At 43.7% G+C, this 19,534-nt stretch overlaps 1 protein-coding gene across 3 annotated transcripts in view; it reads left to right on the top strand.

The window, feature by feature from the left end:
- fbxw7 (F-box and WD repeat domain containing 7) overlaps window positions 1-19,534 on the top strand; it is a 62,126-nt gene that overhangs the window by 29,157 nt on the left and 13,435 nt on the right. For 2 of the 3 annotated variants that reach the window (XM_035169361.2, XM_035169353.2), the window contains exons 2-7: window positions 9,085-9,167; window positions 10,930-11,071; window positions 15,875-16,009; window positions 17,858-17,981; window positions 18,161-18,297; window positions 18,964-19,077. In XM_035169361.2, the coding sequence (XP_035025252.1) occupies window positions 9,085-9,167; window positions 10,930-11,071; window positions 15,875-16,009; window positions 17,858-17,981; window positions 18,161-18,297; window positions 18,964-19,077 (735 nt within the window). Of the gene's footprint in view, window positions 1-4,437; window positions 4,886-9,084; window positions 9,168-10,929; window positions 11,072-15,874; window positions 16,010-17,857; window positions 17,982-18,160; window positions 18,298-18,963; window positions 19,078-19,534 lie in introns of those variants that run through there. The other variant, XM_035169370.2, reaches the window with a different exon arrangement.

Below are 19,534 nucleotides of genomic sequence, written 5' to 3'. Positions count from 1 at the left end.
GCGACACACATTCGTTCATTGATTATCTGCACTTCATTACGTCCACCGCTACAAAGTAAACACCTTGAGAACAATTTGTAATGCAGCATCCATCTTTATCCATTACCTTTAAGCAGCCAGATGTTGAAAGGTCTTTTGCAAACCATTAGATGTTGTCCCTTATCAAGACAATAGGAGTGTAATGAAGCTGCAATGCACAATGTTGTTTTAATTTATCTTGGCCACGGAGATTAGACAAGGCCATCTCCGCCTCAGAAGATGTTGGGTCAGGATTTGGCGTCTTCCCGGGGACATGCAGAGTGTTTCCGTCCACTGGTGATGTTGTGTCTGGGCCGGGCCAGGGACGATTGTAATGATCACTGCAGCATTGTTCTTGACAAAAAAAACAATTCCTTTTCTTCTATTTTGAATGGCCAGTTTATCTTGTTATTGTGATGTTGCTTTTGTAGGATTACAGGGCACAGCTTTACACTTAAACACATGCCTTTATTTTCTACCTCCACCCACATTCAGCATAGAGGAAGGGTCGGAGGCAGTAGTAGAAGTAGACAGATATTTGCGTCAGCCTTTCATTGCATACATGCGTTTGAGCTTTTGTGCATTTTTTTTCATCCTCATTTTGCCACTTGTTTATGTGAAAATGCAGCATTTGCTTGAAACTCCAGTTTCTGAATAACTGCCAATAATGGCAAGTACTGACCCCTGTTCTCCATTTATTTTCCATGAACCCTATTGATGTCAAGAGATACCACTGGCATCCCGCTTTAATTTCTTTTTTTGACATGACCTCTTCAAACTTGAATGATTCAGTCGCGTGGGTGGCTGTAGGATATGTTAATTCAACTCCATGCAGATGTTGCCGCTATTATCCTCCGCCGAATGCCATGATCCATGGTTTCCTTATTCATCGACCCTCCCCCCACACGCATTGCATCTGTCCGGCCTGGAATGGGGCTCACACTTCACCATTTCAGAAAAATCTATTAAGAGGGGACCCCCTAGTCCTCGTTTTTTTTCCTCGGGGGGGACAATCGCACAATGACACGGCCCCGTTTAGTGATGCATCACTGCCCAGGAAGTATTTGCCTCCTTCAAGTTCACCTCCTCACATTAAACATTTGCTCAAGAAAGCCCTTTTTCTCACGTCGAGAAGCCCCCCCGCCCCCTCGGGGATTTGCTGATTTTAGAATAGCTGACCAGTCACATTCCTCTAATCTCACTAGATTGGAAGTATAACAGAAAACTAATCCGGAGATATAATCAATTTAACACTGAAACTACTGAGACTTACTTTTTATTATTATTTTCTCTTTAATCCTCAAAGCCGGTTTACATATTGAAATCAACAGATCAAAACCCAAAGATATTCAAACTACTTTTATGAAAGACTAATAAAACAAGACCATCTTCACATTTGAGAAGCTAAAGCTTAATCACACCTGCTTGAAATGACGAGTAAATGACTATCAAAATAGCAGCAGATGTATCTGTTTAATATTTTATTAATCCTTTGGTTTTTAAATCAGGTTAGAATATAAAACAGTTGCATCCAAAATGTCAACTGCTTTTCTCTGGTTCATAGCATTTTAAAGTATCAAATTAGTTTGTTTTAATGATGAGACCAAAAATAAAGACTGCATTTAATTTGCTGCTAAATCAATACTTTTTTTTAACATTTTATAGATGTAATGATATTTGTATTAATAAAAAAACTAACTTTTTGAATCTGTTCATTAACTTTCTCCAGTATTTGCTGTAACCTTGGCACTGACGTTGGTTATTTCTGCAGTCAAATAAGACACGATTTTCATTTCCCCACAAGCTAGTTACCGCACTGCGATGTGATGCACGAAATCGTATACATCATTTACTGTTAGAATATTCCAGGAGCCGAAGTCTGGTGCAATACAGAGTGAAAACTGAGTTTTTTCTGAGAGAGATACCCGTTAGCTGTGCAGCTTTACATCTGGCCCGCAGGATCTCGGCTTTGATAAGCAGGAGGTCAGTATCGGGGGGGGGGGGGAGGCCTGTTAATGCTTTACCAACTGGCAGAAGGAGAGCGACAAAGGAGGCCACGGCCCATTCAAAGGCCACAGTGCAACCCCTCTCGCATGCCGAGCATTCCAATGAGCTGTGTAAAGGTTGGGCCGGCCGGGGAGCAACCAGAGGGCCTTTCTCATGAGGGCCACCTTAAACACACACAGACAAAAAACTTGAAACGGGCTGTCTGTAGCACTCTGGTGTCCGCTTACTTCAGTTCGGTGCTTTGCTAGTTTGGTGAGAAAGTGTGACTAAAAAGCACGGATTAGCCACCTGCCGTATATCGTCTCAGATAATCATGATATATATCTTTTACCATTCATGATTAGTGATTCCATTATTTTTTTTATTTTGTCTAAATTACCATGCAGAAGGTCATGTCACGTTGGTTTCTTTGTCTGGTTCGCCTCCATCTTAAGTCTCAAATTGTGGGATTTTAACCGGACCTCTCGTGCCCAATGTTTGCCCTATAAACTCTCCTTTCTCTGCGAGGTCACTCAGTGATTACAGGTGTCAGCCGGGAGCGTCTGAACTTTATGCTCGGTCACCTGCGAATAGGTCCCTTCCCACGATCCCTCATTGTGTTCCCTGTTTCCGTGATCAAATGCCGGTGTCTTGTGAGGTCAACGGTAGCAAATGCCCAAGACCCACTGAAACTAATGGCTTAGTCCACCTGGATATCTGAAAGATTTCTGTGGGAGAAAATAATGCTGTTCTATGCCCAGAAGCTAGCAAACCCATGACGTTTAATTTAAGACGCACACAAATGTCAGTGTTAATAAATGGCAACTGGTCCATTTAATGGAGCAATGGGCTTCAGTTTGCTCTCTGCAGCACATTGGCATAACACAGTTGACCAGAGGCACTGGTTAATATACCTTGTTCTCAATTTGTCCAAATTAATCAAACAAAAAGCTTCTGGTGTATTTGTCTTGTATTGCTACGCAAAGGAGCAGCGAAGCCATTGCTTTGTTTGTTTACCTGATGACCATTTGTCTCCTGGAAAAAGGCAGCGCGAGTTGTGACAGTTTACATTCACCTGCGCTAAATGTTCATTTATTTTTAAACTGAAGCTGTAGTAGCTGTTGTGCGGCTGTGCCTGTGGTGTTGTAAACTGGGCAGGAGCAATCAGCCATTGCCGTCCATACTGAAATGCAAATATTGGCCTGTTCTGTGTGTGTGTGCAAATAAGCAGGTGCAGCAGACGTGATCCATTCACACTGTCGCCTGATAGGTTGTAATGGCTGAGTACTTTGTGCTATGTGATCTGCCTGCTGCATGTTGACAGTCTTTAATGCAGCACAGTGCATTACGGTCAGTGTGTGTATGCTGTGGTGAAGGATGTATTCAGATTATTTACCCACTGAGTAAAAGTAGTAACGATTAATGCTCCCAGCTGAAATATGACCGACCCCTGAAGTAACCCTGGCCTGTCGATGGTCTTTAAAAAAAACAAGTCACTTACTAAGAATAACAACAAATATTTGTTAAGGTGTTGTTTCTTTTCTAAGCTTCTTTAAAGTACACAGTGTGCTTGCATAAGGAACAATTTTTCTAAATATATTTAATAATGTGTGGCTTTGCTCAAAGCTATAAAGCTAACAGTAAACAAGGAGTGACTCAGTATTTCCCACATGACTCTATGGTGGTAATGAGGGTGCACGTACACAGAGGTCACTCTCACGTGCATCCTATTCCCAGTGACAGGTAGATGAGCTCTGCTGTGAGGGAAAGAACTGGATCGATGCCACAACTTCAGAGTTCTGACTGCGTGGATGTTAAAAACGTTATGGAGACGATAGCGCAAGCGAGCATGCAAATATGAAAAAATGTAAGTTCATTATGAAACTGTGATGGGACAAATTAGAATATGACAGTCTAAAATGTGCACCTTACTGAATGAGAAATAGTGTGTGGATGCTGGGCATATAATTGGCCCCTCATGGCCCCCGATTTAGAAAAATCCTCCCCACTGCTCCCTTGCCAGTAAAAGTACTGCATTCCTTATTTTTCACTCAAAGCAGGTAGACAGCATGTACTTAGAGATAATGAATAGTAAACACATAGAAGTGCTGGTGTAGCACCTGGGTGCGGTGCAGGGACGAGGAGGACATGGGCGGACCCCTCCCCGGGCCTCTGTCTCCCCCCGCGCCCCGCACATCACGTCCCTGCCGGTGCCCTGCTCTCGGAGGATGCTCCCTGCGCTGCGCACCGTGTTGAATGTCGGACTGCACCATTCACTCCTGCCCGCCTCCACCGGGGGGAGGCTGTAATCCGATCCCGGTCGGAGGAGCCGTCGTGCAGCCTGTGAGGAGGAGGAGGGGGGCACTGCTCCGCGCTCTGACGCGCTCCCCCGGCACTCCTCCCCCTTTCCTGCCGAGTGTCACCCTCCCTCTCTCTCCCTCGTCTGCTCACTCCCTGCTCGGCGAGGCTGGTCGGCGGCGCACGCTCAAACCTCCGGGAATCGTCGCATCGCATTGTTCACCCAGCGACCGTCTTCAAGCCTGCGTGTCACCGCGGAGCTCCTACTTCCATCCACCCCTCGCTCTCCTCCTTTTCTCTCTACCCCGTCCTCCGATGGCTTTACCGGGGGAGCCAGCTGGCCGCGCACCGGTCCGCTGAGCATGTCCACACCAGAGGCGGATTTACCTGAGAGTCCTCTGCCCTCGCACTGTCATCGCGTCCTCCTCCTCCTCCTCCTCCCCTCCGCCTCCTCCTCCTCATCCTCCTCTTCCTCCGCCGCGCACACAGAGCCGCACTTCACCCGCTGTCACTGAAGAGGAGGCGAACACACCGGATTACAAGGATGGGGTTCTACGGCACTTTAAAGATGATTTTCTACAAAGTGAGTAGAGCCGCTCCGCCTGCATCGTGTCACCTTTTCCCCCCCGAACGCGTGTGCTCGCTGTTCAATGCCGGACTCGCGCTGTCGCCCTCATTATCTTTTGACGCGCCTCTCTCGGCAGATTGTGCGGCCACTGCGGAGGATGAGCCGCGCACGGCAGACCCCCAGAGACGCTGCTTGAGAAGTGCCCGGGCCTCCGTGTTGTGTTGGGTTAGCTCTGCGTAAAATGTTGTCATACCGCGACGCGTTTTTTGGCATCCCCTTCCCTGCCTCGTAACTTCAGTCACGTAAAGAAAACCCCGTGATTCAGGGGGGAATCGGTGTATTTGCGTTAGGGTTGTGGCACATTGCATTGTAAATATGTGCGTAATTTCTGCGTTATCCACTACTGAATCTCGCGTTTGGGGATGACATGATCCAAATTTTTTTTTTTTTGCCCTAGCGTTGGCTCGATGCTCTCTGCACCTGAACGTCAACTGTGGTCCTCCCTTTTCGCGCACTACCTAGTAACTACAGCATGCTGCATGAAGCTTACTACGTGCAGATGGCTGGTATCACCTCTGCCTGTGTTTTTAATACACACAGGGGGAAAATGTGCGTGAATAGGGGAAATGGTCAGTTTCGGGGGCTCACGAGCAGCCAGTTTCCCCCTGCAGTCCTCCCCCTGTTTGCAGGCTTGTTATGGTTCCTACATTATGCAGCAGTGGTTATCTTGCACTGACCGAAGTGACTGCGTGAGATGCATGCATGTGATCAGTCCGCCGCTTGCCTGTTGCAGTAGCCCCTTTTCCTGACATTGTGCACTCCCCTCAGGCTCCAAGTGCAGATAATGGGTCACTGTGTCAGACTGCGTGAGGTGGAATATCCTTAAGGATGCGGGGTGTTTTTCATGCTGAATGGCAGCCATAAAGTGATACTTGCTCGGTCGGGGGGGGGAGTGCAGAGTACAAACAGGAGAACATTTTAAGGGAATCCATTACGCAAAGGGTGTGTAACGGAGGAAAAAAAAATGTTAATCACTCAGAATCTGACTCTGAAAATCCCTCGCGTTCAGAGATGCTGTGGTGGCGCTTTTTACTCGATTTAATGCTGATAATTAAATGAAAATGTCATCTTTAACGAGTGAGCGGTTCATAGTTTTGAATGTTTGCTTGTTTGTATTCTCCCATGTTTTTCTGAACTCAGCCCCTAGAGCAAATATGTTTTGTGTCCCTCTTGCCTGCACCAACAGAAACTGACTTATTAGTCATAAGACATACACATTGATCGCAGTTTCGGTTACCGCCGCTCCTACTACCTGATTGCTCTGTCTCTCTCCAAAATGGCCAGTTATCAGATGCAAGTGTCTCTGCGTCTCTTGCGGTGCTGATTGACATGATGGAACTCTCTCATGTCGGCTTGAAACCCTGTTAGGGAAAACGAGGGAGAGATGTTTCAAGTGACTGATGCTGCAGGATGTAGCCTCCGTTGAAATGAATCAACACATTATGCAAGAGCGATTGCTGTCTTTAAAATATCATTAACTCTCTGCGTATCCATCTGTCGTGCTTTTTGACCAGATAGGGGAAGAGGGGGAGGAGGAGGAGGGAGGACTGATTAGTAGTGATTTACAAACACTGCGCTCTCTGGTTACCTTTTCCCAGACTGAAACACAAGAAGAGGCTGGTTACATGCAGTGTTTTCTTTTTTCCTCCTCTTCTTCATGCCAGTGTTTAGTTTGAGGTTTTTCTTTTTACATGTGCACACAGAGGCGCACACACACACACACACACACACGCGCACGCGCTCACACACGCTCAAAGCCACTGAGCACTCCCCCCTTTTCCCTTTCAGGCTCTCACACTCTGAAACACACACACAAAACACACCCAACGCATGCATACACACACCCAGGCTCTCCCTGGCTACTGAACTGCCATTGCAGTGAGATCACTGCTCAAAGAACAAGGCAGTCGGGTTTGAGCGCCACATCGTAACAAGAGGGAATATCTTATAAACCCCCCCCCCTTATGTTCTGTAGCAATCAAACAAGCTCCGTGAGCCAGATACGTTCAATATAGACAAGTGGAACACAAGCTACATACCTGTGGTGCTTTTGAAAACACGTTCACATGGTTTTTGCCACCCGGATTAACTTGGCCGTCCCTTTTCTGCACATTTCCACCTTGAATTCCAGGAGCTTTTTTTCACGGCTCCTCCCTCGAGCCACACCTGAGCTGACATGTGAGGAGGTCATCATTGGTCAGATCCGTCTAATGTCCAAAGGGCGACAAACCTGCTGAACATGTTTGTGTGCGTTAGTCATGTACACATTCCTCTGTGAAGTCAGGAAGGTCTTATCAGTTGCTTTGGTGCATTGACTCCTAGCTGCATTGACACCTAATGCATGGATACAGTTGCTGATAATCGAATTACCCATGAGCACGTCAGGGGTTCTAAACGAAACATCATTTTCCGCGTTCTTCGTTGCTTCGAAGCATCGCGTGCTGCTCTCGACACTCAAACTCGCCCCAGAGACTGAAAACACCGGGAGAGCAAACACACACTTACCAAATTATAGTGATGAACAAAAATGCAGCTCGAGGAGAGATGATAATCATCCCACTGTAAATTCATACAGTGTGGAGTCAAATGCCCGAGGCGTTTCCTGCAACTCTGCACTCACATAAACACATCACGAGAGCATTGTTTGCCTTCGAGACCAAAATAAAGTTGTGTTTCGAATGTGGTTTCTTGCAGCAATAGCAGGGGAACAGATGGGGTTTCTGTCACAGATTCAGTACAGGTTGCATCCTGCTGCACAGGCTGAAGTGTAATTGTAGACAAACTGTTGCCAAATATTTTCATCCTAAAAGAAAGTACAAATTGTGGTGTGACAAGTAAAAAAAAATATTGTGGAATGAAAAACCCACATGCTGCAGCTCAGGGATAAATCACCCTTGTACACAATGAAATGTTTTGATGGTCAAAATAGACCCTTGTAGCTGTGGCTGTTTTATTTTTACAATATTGCAGGTTTGTGCTGAAACCCAGAGAGACATCCTTTTTTAATTTAAAAGATGTTTCTGGCACTTTGTTCAATCTGTGTCTTTATTTGAGGCTGAAACAACAGGACAGTGATCAAGTCTTCGCCTAAACATGAAACATATTTAATTAATCACAGAACAAGGCCGGTCTGTCACATTGTATATCTTATTTTGGCGTGACACTTAAAAATCAGCGCTCGGTTCCTCTGTTTGCTTGTTTATTCATGAGGGACTCGGCGATGCGATGGTGATCACTTGCATGTGTGGTGAGAAGCGTTGCCAGAGAGAGTGGCAGGCATGGGATGAAGTAAATTGGCTTGCCCAGTCCTTTTACACAGACTCCTTTGTTTGTGCTGTAGGGTAGGTGGTATAACAGGGACTGGGTGGTGTGTGTGTGTGCAGGTGATGGAGAATGACGAAGAGCAGGGTTGCTCTGTTTTTCTTCTTTCTCGTATCAGTATGCAAAGAATTTCAGTGCCAAAGAACGCGCATTTTACCCTCCCTGAAGACTGTGCATGAACACACTGTTCCCGTGGAGTTTTGTGTATGAATGTGTGGTTTCCTCTGGATATTATAGGGCGTCTTTTGTTGCCCAAGGATCACTGTTCACCAGTAATGTGCCTCCCAACATGGAAAATAATCAAAGTGAAGCTGAGCAGTGTAAAACAAGCACCTGCTTTGTCTCCTGCCGCCTCGTCTCAGGTTGAGCAGCTTCATCTATTGATGGCTAGCACCTTTCTGCTTTGTTACGGGCCATGTTAATAAACCGAATCTCTCGCCCGTCCATTAAAGATTAATTTCCCATTTGCATAAAGCTGTTGCAAGACTCTTATTTTATTATGCTGAATTTCAGACACAATGTTAACAAAGTCTGTAACTTGCAAAAGCAATTTTCTGCTTCCACCACTGTTTTTAAATATCCCATGAACTGTGTCTGTTCTTACATTTTTTTTCTTTTTCAAGAGCTGGCCTCTCTCTTTTAAAAGTAAAGTGACTTGGAAAGTTATCGGAGAGGAAGGAAAAAATTATATAGAGACCATTTCAGAAGTACCCTCGTGTTTATTTATCTCTTAGAAGGATGCAGTGTAATAATTCTATTTGTGTTTCAACACGGTCTCCTCCTGTGCTTTTGTGCTGCTTTCTAATGTCTTTCTTCTATATTTTCTTTTGTAGATGAAAAGGAAGTTGGACCATGGCCCCGAGGTCCGATCTTTCCCTTCAGGAAAAAAGCCCTGCAAAGGCCCAGAGTATCCAAGGTAAAGAAACCTGCATTTCACAAATAAGACCTGTACTGCAACATCCTGCTTTTGTTTCCCCTCCTAGAATGAAAGTAATTAAATGTTATCTCCTTATTTCCATGCTATATACATACTAAATGAGCCTAGCAGGGAAATTAATGATAAGAATATATCACAAGGTACGAACAAAGAGGCCTTTTGTTTTCAAACGGAGTGATGCTTCACATCTCGCTGTATCTCCAGCACGCAGCCCCGCAGTCGCACATGTTTCTCTAACCCTGAATATTTAATGCACGTGTTCACATGTAGCCACATTAAAATTCAGACTGAACACAGCCACTTAACTGTAAATGCCATGTAACTGGCTCCGGCTCAGCTTCCTCTCCCATTAAAAATGAATCAGTAATGAAATAGACCCCCAGATTCCCATTTTGCTGTCAGCAAGCACAATCTGAAGTATTACGGGAGCCCACTGGCCGGTCGCTCCTGCTGCCCCTTACATTACAATGGAGCACGGCTGCCCTTTGAAGATGCGCGCTGCTTTTCACATCTCGGTTCTGACAACAGGAGGGGGGGGGGGGTTCACTCTGTAGTCACTCTTTTCAAGTCTCTGAATCAGAATTATACACTCAGCTGGCAGTTACGTACGTATACTAAGCTTAAAAGTAATGCAGTTCTGATATATACCCTCACTTATTGTAGAGTTATTGGCTGATTAATATCATAATATTATATATGAGCTTTTCACAGACATATCCATATCAGCGTTTATGTAGAAGAATGATTTATGTTTGCGTTTTACATTAAAAAATATACTCTTCTTAATTTGGGCTCTGGGTTATGTTTGTTTTTATTTCTAATTTAATAATTTCCATCCAGCTCTACCTATGTCAGGATTTTCAGATTTTGTTCAGAGGTGTTGATCGAACCTTGTGGTAATATCTAGGTATGTTATTTATTGCCTTATACAGATGGGTAGTTTTGTTATTCAACCTGCCCTCAAATGCGGAGGATAAAACAGTGGAGACACCTGCCAGTATTAAACAGTAGTTTGGCAAATAATAAAGAGTGAAGTCTTTTAGATTAGCTACAGGTGAATAATAATAATAATACACTTTGAAACTAAGAAATGTGCGAATAGGAACATAAAATACCTTTATCGTTCTGAAGCCACACTGTTTTGGTGTTTAGTTTGTATTTTATTGCCATTTGTTAATGAAGAGTTCTTTTGACTATTACTCTAACTATCCTAGTTGCTGTTTGAAGACAATAAATGACGACTTGGCTTTGTGAATTCAAGATACTTTAACAACACAACTGATTATTTGCTCATATCTCGTGCATAATAAAGAATGGGGGGTTAATTGAAGGAAATTGCCATAAACGGAAAAGAAAACACGTTATATGTGGTTCCACCGACAGAGAACAGCTGCTTTCCGCTTGTGTGTGTTTTGTTATTGCTAAATCAAACAAGTGAATGGGCAAAAATGCTTTTAAAGAACATCTTTAAATATTTAACTTAACAATGTAAGCCGTCCCATTTACCCGCAGGCCATCTTGAGTGTTGGCGCTGTTGTCAAAATAATTCGTAGTGGAAATATCTACAAAAGCCATCGCAAAATGAATCAGTTCACAAATAAACATCCTCATAATGTGTTTTTTTAATAGAGCTCATTAATGGCGACTCCTTAATGTCTGTTGTTTATCTTCAATGTATGCATTATCTCTTCTCTTGTTTGTAATACTTCCACTAAGTTTGCTTTTTCCCTGTGAAATTCAGCCCGACGGGAATTGTTCCATGTCCAGCCACACCCACCACATTTGGCCACATCAGAACAGCCAACAGTCAGGGGCAACAAAGACGGCGTATCACCTCAATCCAGCCACCTACGGGTCTCCAAGAATGGCTCCGAACATTTCAGGTGAGTCTAACTCCGCTCTTCTCCTTCTTCCCTCCCAGGTGAATCTGAACCCTCGAGCAAAAGCTCATCAAAAAGCAGATGATGTGCCCAATCAATGTTCACTTAGTCTCCGAGATAATTGCCGCCGTGTTGTTCTGGCCCATCACATTACCACAGGCACTGTTGCGTGGAATTGGAATTAGCCGTACCTGTTCAGAGTAAAAGGGAGTTATAAGATCCACATGTGTCTACTGTAGACTTAGAGTCTGTATTGAAAGTTGAACAGATGTTGTCGTACGGCAGGAGGATCTAAGCCTATTATTACCTTGTCATCTGTTTCTACTGCATTATCCAAGGACAGAAATGCAGACTTCAGGTTCCTTATGAAGTCACTTTGCGTCCATCATAGGCAAAATTGGAAAAGACGCTTGTTAACTTGATCTTATTTTCAACCAATTCAGGGAATTATTGTTTGTGTCTGTAGAGGCTGTGGACACACTGAGACATGCAGAAAGCATTTAGACCCTTTTACTTTTTCCATATTTTATAGTGTTGCAGCTACATGCTAAAGTAAAAAGAATAAAAACAATTTACTCTCATTATTCTTCACTCAACACCTCATATTGACAAAGCCAAACAAAAAGCTAAAACAAGAATTTAGGGGTTTTGCCCAAATGTATAAAAAATGAAATATCACAAGTATTTAGACACTTTGCCGTGACGCCTGATGTTTTGCTCGGGGTCTTTCAATCCTCATATCATCTTTGAGATGTTTCTGCTCCTTGACTGGAGTCCACCTGCAGTAAAGTCAATTGACTGGACTTGATTTTAAAGGCGAACACCTGTCTGTATATAACATCTGAACGCTGGAAGTGCACTGAAGGTTCCCAAGAGACAGTGACCTCCATCATTTTTAAAAGAAGACCTTTGGAAATACCAGGGCTGTTCTGAGAGTGACTGGGTTCTAGAGATCCTGTTTGGAGATCGGAGAAACTCGCAGAAGTCCAATTTTCTCTTTCTGATAATGGGGGTATTATGTGTAGGGTAATTAATTTGAACTATTTTAGCATCATTCCAGCCAAATGGGAATAAAGTGAATACTTGGCAAATGCACTGTGAGGTAATACTGCAATTTTTTCTCTACATTATAGTTAAATTCTTCCTATATTGTTATTCTCTGTACAGATGCAACATAATAGAACAATATCTTTCACATTAGAAGTCAGGTCTAATGAGTCCAGACCTCATTTAAACATATTAGCCTCAATGGGGTCTCTCTGATTTCCTGTATAATTGGTTCAGGTTTCCCCCACACATTGCACAATATCAATGTTTCAGAGCTGTATGCAGCCCCTCCCCCCTTCCCCCCCCTCTCTCTCCCTCACACACACATTGAGAACAGACCAATGTGTCAGTCGGACCGGCCATCACGAGCACCGGGAGAAATCCTGCCACATCATTATGTCAGACGTGGGTTTGTTTGACACAACCCAGCTCCGACTTACCACTCAGACAACCAGCAGTTAAAACTCAATTTACAATCTGTACATTCCCCGGTCCAGTCCTTGCCTGTAGCTGCTATTAAATATGAAAGAACAAGTACAAAACAGTGTTTTGTGCAGGGACAAAAACTTTCAGATTTCTGGTATTTTTCGACTTTGCACTTAGGAAAAAAAACAACCCAAGGACACACGCGGCCATGTCAAAGTCACATTTTTACATTAAAGGATTAGTTTGTGAAGGAGATGGGGAGATAGATTGCAAGCATTCCTATGTGTCCATTAAATATGAATCTACAGCCAGCAGCCAAATGTCTTTTCTTATAAACAAAAACAAACAGAATCTGCCTGCCAGCAACTGTAAAGGTCACTGATCATCCTGTTACATCTCGTTTGTTTAATCTTTTCCAAAACCTGTTTTTAAAAGAACAAAGACAAGTTGTGATTTTATGGAGATTAATGTTTGGGGCTATTTCTTGATAATATCGCAAAAAGGCATGTTTCCCAAAATGCTGGACTATTACTTATATACAACAAACATACAGGAACATCTAGCTTGACTTTACATGGCTTGAATACATTTAAATAAATCATTAAAGCAGAGCTCGTCACCATGACTGACATAACAGATGAAATAATTGCCCCCTCAGCGTCGTCGTAGCTCAAACTTCAGTAAACCTTGAGGTTGCACTCTTTTTGAGTGCTTGATCTTTATTGAACTTAGTAGGACTTTTTCTGCAGATACTTCATTGTTTCCCTGAATGTCTGAACCAAAGTATTTTACCACTAGCCAATTATCATGATGATGTATTGATCGAAAGAGTAATCTGAAGCCTGGAGCCGTTCTGAATTTCCTGCCTGTTCAAATCTCAGCTCTGTGATCACAGATGTTGACTTGTGAAAGAAGCTATGGGACATTTAAGGAAGTGGGTCTGACATGTGGACAGGAAAAATGTGTTTACCCAAAACAACACACTGCAATTAACCTCTCAGATTCGTCCTCGAAAACATCGAGCTCTTCAGAAGTACGATTTGAAGTAGATATTCAGGAGCGTTCTGCTGCAGTGTTTACAGCCTCATAAGGATTAATGAACGGTCTTGAACTATAAATGAACTTGCTTGTTAAAAACATTTTTGCATGTTTGCTTGGAAAACAAACATAACAGCATTAACTACTTTCCAATGCTAAAGCAGGTGAAACGCATAATCCCCTCTCAGGTTGGGAACTGTGAAACTGTGGTGTTGGAACAAAAGGTCTCAAAATCGATGGGAGAAAATGTTGTAACTCCTAAGTAACTAATACGTGGTCCTCCCTGTGTTCGGGGGGGAGGTTTCTAAACCCCCTGATTACCTCCGCAACCAACACCTCCGCCTCGAGCTTTTAGCTGCCAAATGACAGGTGGTATGCTTGTGCCTGGTTTTCCATCCTGCCTCGGAGCCTGTAATCATTGTTGGATTTCGGAGCTCCACAGAGGGAAAAACAACCGTGGCTGTTGTGTGCAACACACAATACGGCGCAATTCAGCAGCCGGCATTTTAAAAACTGAATGTTCAAGCAGGAGAACCAAGAGCCCACAGAACTCTAATAACGCTGCTGATGATCTGGTTTCTTGATGTACAAATGTTCCACTAACGCGCTGGCTGCGAGCACCAGGGAGGCGCCTCGAGCTGCTCCCTGCTGCCGTGGAGGTCACGTAGGGAACATTAACAAGTTACAGACACGTTACACGAAGCCACTTCTTTCCATGATGCTCTAATCAAAGGTGTTGGACTTGCATAAGCTCACTGGAGCATTTAGATGGAGGGTGAAAAAACTGGGACAATCGGCCTGTAATGCCCCCCAGCGCTGTTTTCAGTTAACACTGGACGGTTACAGCTGTGATGGGTGTGGCCGTCCAGATGTCAGATGTGCAGTTAACCATGTGCTGACAGTGCTCGACTCGTGCGTTAACACCTGTGATGGCCAACTTGCAAAGTTTATTTTAAGAACCTCTGGAGAGGAGAGAAGAGAGAAACGAGTGCAAACTGCGCTGAAATAAAAAGAGAAAATGATTTATTTTTATATTCGTTTGCTCTCGCCTGTAAAATACAAAACATAAATACAATTACATTCTGTAGCTGCTCGCTGGTGTCAATGCTGAGCTAGAAATGTAAGTGATATGATAAATAACCCTGCATTTAGCTGTGACAAAAGTCTGAAGCTATCTTACAAACCTGTGCAGCTCAATATTTTTAACAGGCTACACTTTTTCTTTACTGACACCAGCACATCCCATCCACAATTGTTTGGGATGCTAAAAATACTGGTGCACATTCTAAATGTGTCTGTTTGCTCGGCCTGTGGTGATGCTGGTTGCAGCTTTCTTTGTAAAACTGTAAAAGTGACCTGCAGTAATTGAGCTGCGGCAAGTAACAATGCACTTCCTTTAAATATACTCGTGGAAACTAAGCAGATAGGATGCAGGGTCATGGAGAAAAGCTTCCCACATACAGACAGGGACTTGTAGAATGGAAGGATGTCAAACTAGATGAAACCTTTTGCTTTACAGAGCTCCACCATTCAGACAGTAGTAACATGTGTAGGTTATTGCAGGCAACCACCTCCTCAAACATGTCACTACACGTCTTGTCACGGCGATGGAGGTACCTTCTATGGAATACAAAAAAAACCGTTGGGCTGCTTTTGTTAACACCTACATGCTTCCGATGGTAGAGAAGTTTGTTCAGGGCAAAGACAAAAGTAAGGAAGTTTAAAAAAGGCCGTTGTAAGTCTCCCTGTACAGACGTCATAACTGCTCTGTATGAATCAATGTGAACAGAGCAATTTGCACAGTGCTCGTCTTTTATTCAGTAACACATTGTCACAGTGAGTCACAAGGTATATGAAAGAATATATAAAGGGATTTACTGTGGGGATTATAAAGAACAGTATGGCTTTATGTGCATGTAGCGATATCAGCGAGTGATTAGATACTTTACTGATCCCGAGGGAAATTAAGGAAAAAAGCCTCAGTCTTCATGTTAGTCGCACGCCAGCTCACCAATTAATAAAGTAAAATAGAGGCTGTACCTCAACATCTGGAGGGTCGGGATTCCAACTCGTCTGCAGTTGACTCTTTACCTGAGGACGAGTCTGCTTCCACATGTCTGTGTTCACATGTGTCTGAAAAAATACAGTCGTACAGTCGCAAGTCGTAAATGTTACTATTGCTTATAATTCAATTCCAGTTTTTAATAAAATATAGTTTTGTCGTTGATATTGAGTTTGAACGCAGCGAAATGAATGTAATATAATGTTTAAACCGTCCTCTGTCTTGTGTTCCAGAGCTGGACTGGCCCAGAGAAGCTGCTGGCGCTGGATGAGTTGATTGACAGCTGCGAGCCCACACAAGTCAAGCATATGATGCAGGTGATCGAGCCGCAGTTTCAGCGAGACTTTATCTCCCTGCTTCCCAAAGAGGTGAGTTCCTGCATCCCCCCCCTTCTCTCTTATCACTTGCAGCTTCCTCTCTACCTCTTATCCTCTTCCTGCCTCTTCCTTCTGACCCGAACTCCCACGGGAATCCTTTGTGGTAGACGTTATTTCTGAATGGGAGGGATGCGGCTTCCCCTCCAGCTCTAATCCCATCGCCGTCTTCCCTCCCATCATCTAACTGCATCCATAGTGGGTATCTTGTTTTTTGCTCTGCAACCAAAACGATCTGAAGTGCCACAGCGACGATAAGATCACATGAGGGATTCTTACGAAACAGCCTCAATCCACGGTATCTTGCGGAGTTGATCAAATACTTAACACCTTGTCTCTGTGTGGCAGATGTTGGGATGAAGCAGGGGTTGGTAGCCTAGTGAGTGAGGCAATAGGATGCAAGATTTCAGGCTCCAAAGCCAAATGCAAACAGCATCATGTGTGTTTACACCAGGACATTAATACTCTTTTTGTTCCTCTTTACTGTGTCTTTTCTATTTAATCTTGTCCCCTTTGAATTATTTTCACAATTCAGTCTCTTGTGCTGGAAATGCATCAGGTGGCGCCGCCAAATTTAACAGGACAATCCCTGTGGTCACACTATTCATGCAGCTGGAATTGAAAGTCTGCAGAAGGCTGCTTGTATCACACATTATAAGCAATCACTCGACTAGAGGTCCGTTCTTAGAATTGCTGAAATATCCTTAACCTTGGTTAATGACCAGTGGTTTAAACAGACTTTTCAAGTGATAGATGGGGGGGAAAGAGTTGAGTTTTGGCCAAACCATTTGAAATAAACCTGAAATTTAACTAATACTTGAAGACAGGCTCAGGATATTTCTCAAACTATAAGAGAACAGTTGATGAAGCCCTCCCTGCTTCTGTGGTCTCGACAAAGTTTTTCTTATTTAGTGCCACATGTCTGTACTGGGTGTTGCCACAGAAAATTTTACTTTCAGCTGAGAGTTGACCAGAGTTTTGTCTCAACTTGGATTAGACTGGAGACGAAACAATTACTGAATTACTTGAGTAAACGATCAACAGAAAGTTCATCTGCAAGCAAAAAAAAATAAACATCCAACCTAATTCCCTCCCGTCAGCATCACAGTCCTCTAACGAACATCTGGTCAAATAATACCCAATATCGTGCTATTATTATATAGACCAATAAATCAGGAAAACGATGCCCTTGAATTTGTCACACAGCGTGTTTCAGGTCAGTGTCACCTCAGATTAGTGGAACATAATGAAAGAACATTATTTTCTCAATAGGTTTCACCTCAATCTGTAAAATGAACCTATAATCATTCTTTTTTTTCTTTTTTTTTAAGCTGATACAGAGCAGTCACTTGACATAATTGCAGTTTCACTGCGTTGTTTAACAGCTGAAACGGATGTTGTGTTGAGAGATTTGTCCGAATGTTTACCTGTCAAAACACAGGAAAGGCAGCGGACTACAATATATATTTCTGTTGCTCGAGGGTCCAGATTTAAGCTCATTGCAGCAGGTTTTGTGTCTTTTATTTACTGGCTTAACCAACTGTATTGCTGGCATCATTACCTGCTCTGTGAAGCTCCTATTGTATGTTTTTTGTTGGGCTTTCATAGAAATGTGGATTCAGTCAAATGCTAAATACAATTGCGTATCCTTGCCAGTTGGATTCGTGCTGTTTATATTGAGCTTATAGTTTTTACTTTGTGCTTTCCTTTTTTGTTATCATAGTCTACATAGTTTACTTCTATGAGGTGTCGCACACACCTGCTCTGGTAAACAATAGGGTCTTCTTTGTGTCTCCTGTTCTATTTACACCCCTGACATTCCCTACCCATGTCTTTCAACAGCTGGCTTTGTACGTCCTGTCATTCCTGGAACCGAAAGACCTCCTCCAGGCGGCCCAGACGTGTCGCTACTGGCGCATCCTGGCAGAAGACAACCTGCTGTGGAGGGAGAAATGCAGGGAGGAAGGTGAGTTTTAAGATTCAGGCAGAGAGACAACATGCAGTCGCCCAGTGGGAGCAGTCCGGAGCGATCGCTGTGGTCCGTGCTCTACTTAATCTTGTGGTTGTACCGGTTTTTGAAATAAACTTTTAACCTGAAAAACATGTGTTTGTTAGTCTAATCATCTGCCATCTGTCTCCTAACAGGCATCGATGAGCCTCTGCCCCTCAAGAAGAGGAAAATCGTCAAGCCTGGCTTTACTCACAGCCCCTGGAAGAGTGCCTACATCAGGCAGCACAGAATAGACACTAACTGGAGGAGAGGCGACCTCAAATCACCCAAGGTAGCTTTTCCTTCAAACCTGAAATCCCCCAGAGGTTCGCCTCCACCCAGCTGATCTTAGAGATCTGACATCAAATGGCTCTGAGTTACAGAAAGATGGTTCAATACGGGTCTGAAGTGCGGAGCTGATGGAAAGTTAGTGATGGGTCAGGTATTTGTGTTGAATGATAAGTGAACCAGAGCGGGGGGTGAACTTTTTCTCCTTCAATCTATAGACTCCATTTGTCTTTTGCCCGTTCAGGAGTTTCTGATAAAGCCTGACCAGCATGCGAGAGTTGATCCTTAATGGGCCTTTGCTGCTATAGAAACGTCCGCAGGTCATTTTAGGACGCCGCTGATGTAAATGTGGTTACTGTGCTCTTCATACTGCTTTGCATATACAGTGTGCTCTCTCTTTTGCTGAGCGAGCAATCCTGTGACCCAGTGGTAGCAAACAGAGACCACACATACACACACATACACACACACACAGCTCCGATTTAAAGATTGGCGTGCACCTGCAGCACTTGATGACATTTTCCTTTTTATCTCCACCTCACTTTGTTGTATAAAGCAACAGAGACACGGCGTTGTGCCGTTGTCGCCCTCAGCTCTCGCCCATTTGCGTCGTCAGTGCACGTCCACCCTCCTCCTGCTGTCCTCCTCATCCCGTCTCTTTCTCTCAAAGGTGCTGAAAGGTCACGATGACCACGTGATCACCTGCCTCCAGTTCTGTGGCAACCGCATCGTCAGCGGCTCCGACGACAACACGCTGAAAGTCTGGTCGGCTATCACAGGAAAGGTAAGAGTTAACTGCTCCTGTGTTTCCTGTTCTGTGCTTTCGTCTCACCGGCTTCCTTTTCCTTCTGCACTGTCAGACGATAATGGATTTGAGACACAAAGATCAAGTTAAACTTCATGAATTTTTCAGACATATTGATTAGAAATGAAGGATTGCCGCTTTTTCTCTGCAACGACATGCAACTCATCATATGTAGCACGTCATATATACACAGCCATATACATAAAACATGGGCAAGACTCTATACTCTCGTCTCACATTGAGCCATTTTGCAGAATTGTTACACAGCGTATCTGTGAACAGTGTTAGTATTCATAGCTGAACTGTTGCAGCCACAGGCTCTATGCTTCAACTTTATGCTGTGTGTTAAACAGAAAGGCAGTTTGTTGCACTGTTGTGTTTGAGAGAGGTTCACAGGTTGTTGTAAATCACAACACTTTCGTGCCTCCTTGCTGGA

The sequence above is a fragment of the Hippoglossus stenolepis genome, chromosome 2 (assembly GCF_022539355.2).
Source record: "Hippoglossus stenolepis isolate QCI-W04-F060 chromosome 2, HSTE1.2, whole genome shotgun sequence".
In the NCBI taxonomy this organism is placed as follows: domain Eukaryota; kingdom Metazoa; phylum Chordata; class Actinopteri; order Pleuronectiformes; family Pleuronectidae; genus Hippoglossus; species Hippoglossus stenolepis.
This window is presented reverse-complemented; position numbering and strand designations above follow the sequence as displayed.